The following is a 2084-nucleotide window of genomic DNA, read 5'->3' on the forward strand; positions in this document are numbered from 1 at the left end:
GCCCTACTATCGTCCACATCTATATCGACTTATATATCGCTAACTATCCACAGAGTTAAATAATATTCCTATCGATTTTTGTATTTATATTTAAATAAGGGATAAAACGACATTTACAATACAATTGTAATACTACCCTTAAAAAAGCCGAATATAGCACTTCATTTAAATATTTATCCTGACCAAGCACTTCACTTACAGAACTTTAAACTATAAAAAAATAATTTTGTGACGTCTTGCATCCCACCTCACACGCCTTCATCACCTTGAACACTATCGTTAAGATTATCGATTACTCACAATAGTTTGACAATCGCTCTCCGAACATCATCATTTAGCACCGGCGTCATTGTTTTGATTTCGTTTTGTTTTGAGTTTGTTGTATAATTTGTTTCTCATGAAATGAAATGATGCTATACCTTCTGGTCAAAATTCTCAACTGCCTGGATGAAGCCCTGCTCCGGCCACTAGCTTATGTTATAAATAAGTTCGTAACCGGCGTGTACTACTTTCTGTGGGGCAGCTACTTTCTCGGCTACTGTTTGGTGGATGGCAGTACTCGGGCCTGGCATCTGATGATATACGCTGGCTGCGAGCTCCAACGCTATTACAACTTGCTGTACAACAACTTCCTGGATTTGGCGGGCTATTTCCAGGGCGGCACACGTGGTGGACTTTTAAAAGCCCGAGATTTTCTCCTATCCAGTGCCTTGTTCTTTTTGGGCCTGCTCGATGACCTGGGAAAAGTTGTACTTTGGGTGATTCTGCTGCTACCGCGGGCAATTATCATCATATTGGACTATATACTGGCCTTTGTGGTGCACTCAATTCTGGCTCGCTGCCTGAGTTTGTTTAACAGTTTGTTTAACAGTTTGTTCCGGATCTCGATTGTCGTCGCGCTGCTGCTGGTTCTCTACATGTTCCGGCGCTACGTGTACTTGCTACTCAACTACCAGTTGCAGCGGGCCCGCACAGAGATCTCAGAGAAAACGCAGAGCGCTTATCTGTGGACAGAACGCCAGCTAAACCGAATAAGTCGGAGTGGTTCTAGCAAGGCCAACGATGGAGCCCGACCAAGTAGCGGGAGCTGTGTGGTGTGCATGGAGCGCCGAACCAACATTGTGATCCTGCCCTGCCGTCATCTATGCCTGTGCGCAGAGTGCTCAGTGCAGGTGCAAGCGTACATGGACATGCGGGATCACTGTCCCATCTGCCGAGAGTTTATTGATGGCTATCTGCACGTTTATGTATAAAGACCTTTACATATTTTATAAGTTAGTTGAAGAATCCCACCCCTACATAAGACTGCTAATTCGAATGTCAAGCTCCAATAAAACTGGCATAAGTTAAGATATGTCCAAAGATATAGAACGAAAGACAACACAAAAATCCTAAAAGACTCAGGAGAACTGTCTGCAATAATTTTAATAATAATAAAAAATAATTGTAATATTACGCACACCTAGAATAAAACAAAAGAGCATTTGAATCCCAGATGATACAACACGAGAACTGTTTGTAACACGTACTCGGAGAAATTAAATTGATTTAGTTTTTATTTCAAACCAATTAGAATATACGATTTTTGTTGTATACATTTATGTAAATACGTTTTGGTTTGTATAACTAATTTGTTTAAAAGACAGATATAGAAAAAATGTTTCATGTTTTTATGTTTAGGCTTACATCTTTATTTAAATATAAATTTAATTCGAAATGAAATGATTTGCTTTGCTTTGTATTGAATTGAAGAGTAAATTGAATTGGCCGATACATAAATACATACATACATACATATATACCTATATATAAATATATATTATGTACTATATATGTATCTATACCATAACATTCATATGCATATTGTTTCCGATATTTAAGAGTTAAATGAAACGTACAAATTAGAATAAAATTACACAACGGGCTATATAACCATAACGCTTCTCTGTACTCATCTATATAGCATAAAATAACTGTTACACTATATGTATACTTATAGCATCTTTAGGTATTTCTTCTGGTACCGGTCTTTGCTAGTAGTAGGCGCACAAATAGGTTGAATATAGCTTAAGTTACTATCTCTG

General features: G+C 38.1%; 1 protein-coding gene across 1 annotated transcript; it reads left to right on the top strand.

Moving 5' to 3' along the window:
- The first annotated feature begins 394 nt into the window (after nucleotides 1-394).
- Nucleotides 395-1496, top strand: LOC6589365. The gene has a single exon (XM_026988711.1). It carries the CDS (start codon nucleotides 408-410, stop codon nucleotides 1251-1253), a length of 846 nt encoding a protein of 281 aa, XP_026844512.1. The 5' UTR covers nucleotides 395-407; the 3' UTR covers nucleotides 1254-1496.
- Nucleotides 1497-2084: the final 588 nt, after the last annotated feature.

This window comes from Drosophila persimilis, unplaced genomic scaffold (assembly GCF_003286085.1).
Source record: "Drosophila persimilis strain 14011-0111.01,24,50 unplaced genomic scaffold, DperRS2 tig00000191-arrow-pilon, whole genome shotgun sequence".
NCBI lineage: Eukaryota > Metazoa > Arthropoda > Insecta > Diptera > Drosophilidae > Drosophila > Drosophila persimilis.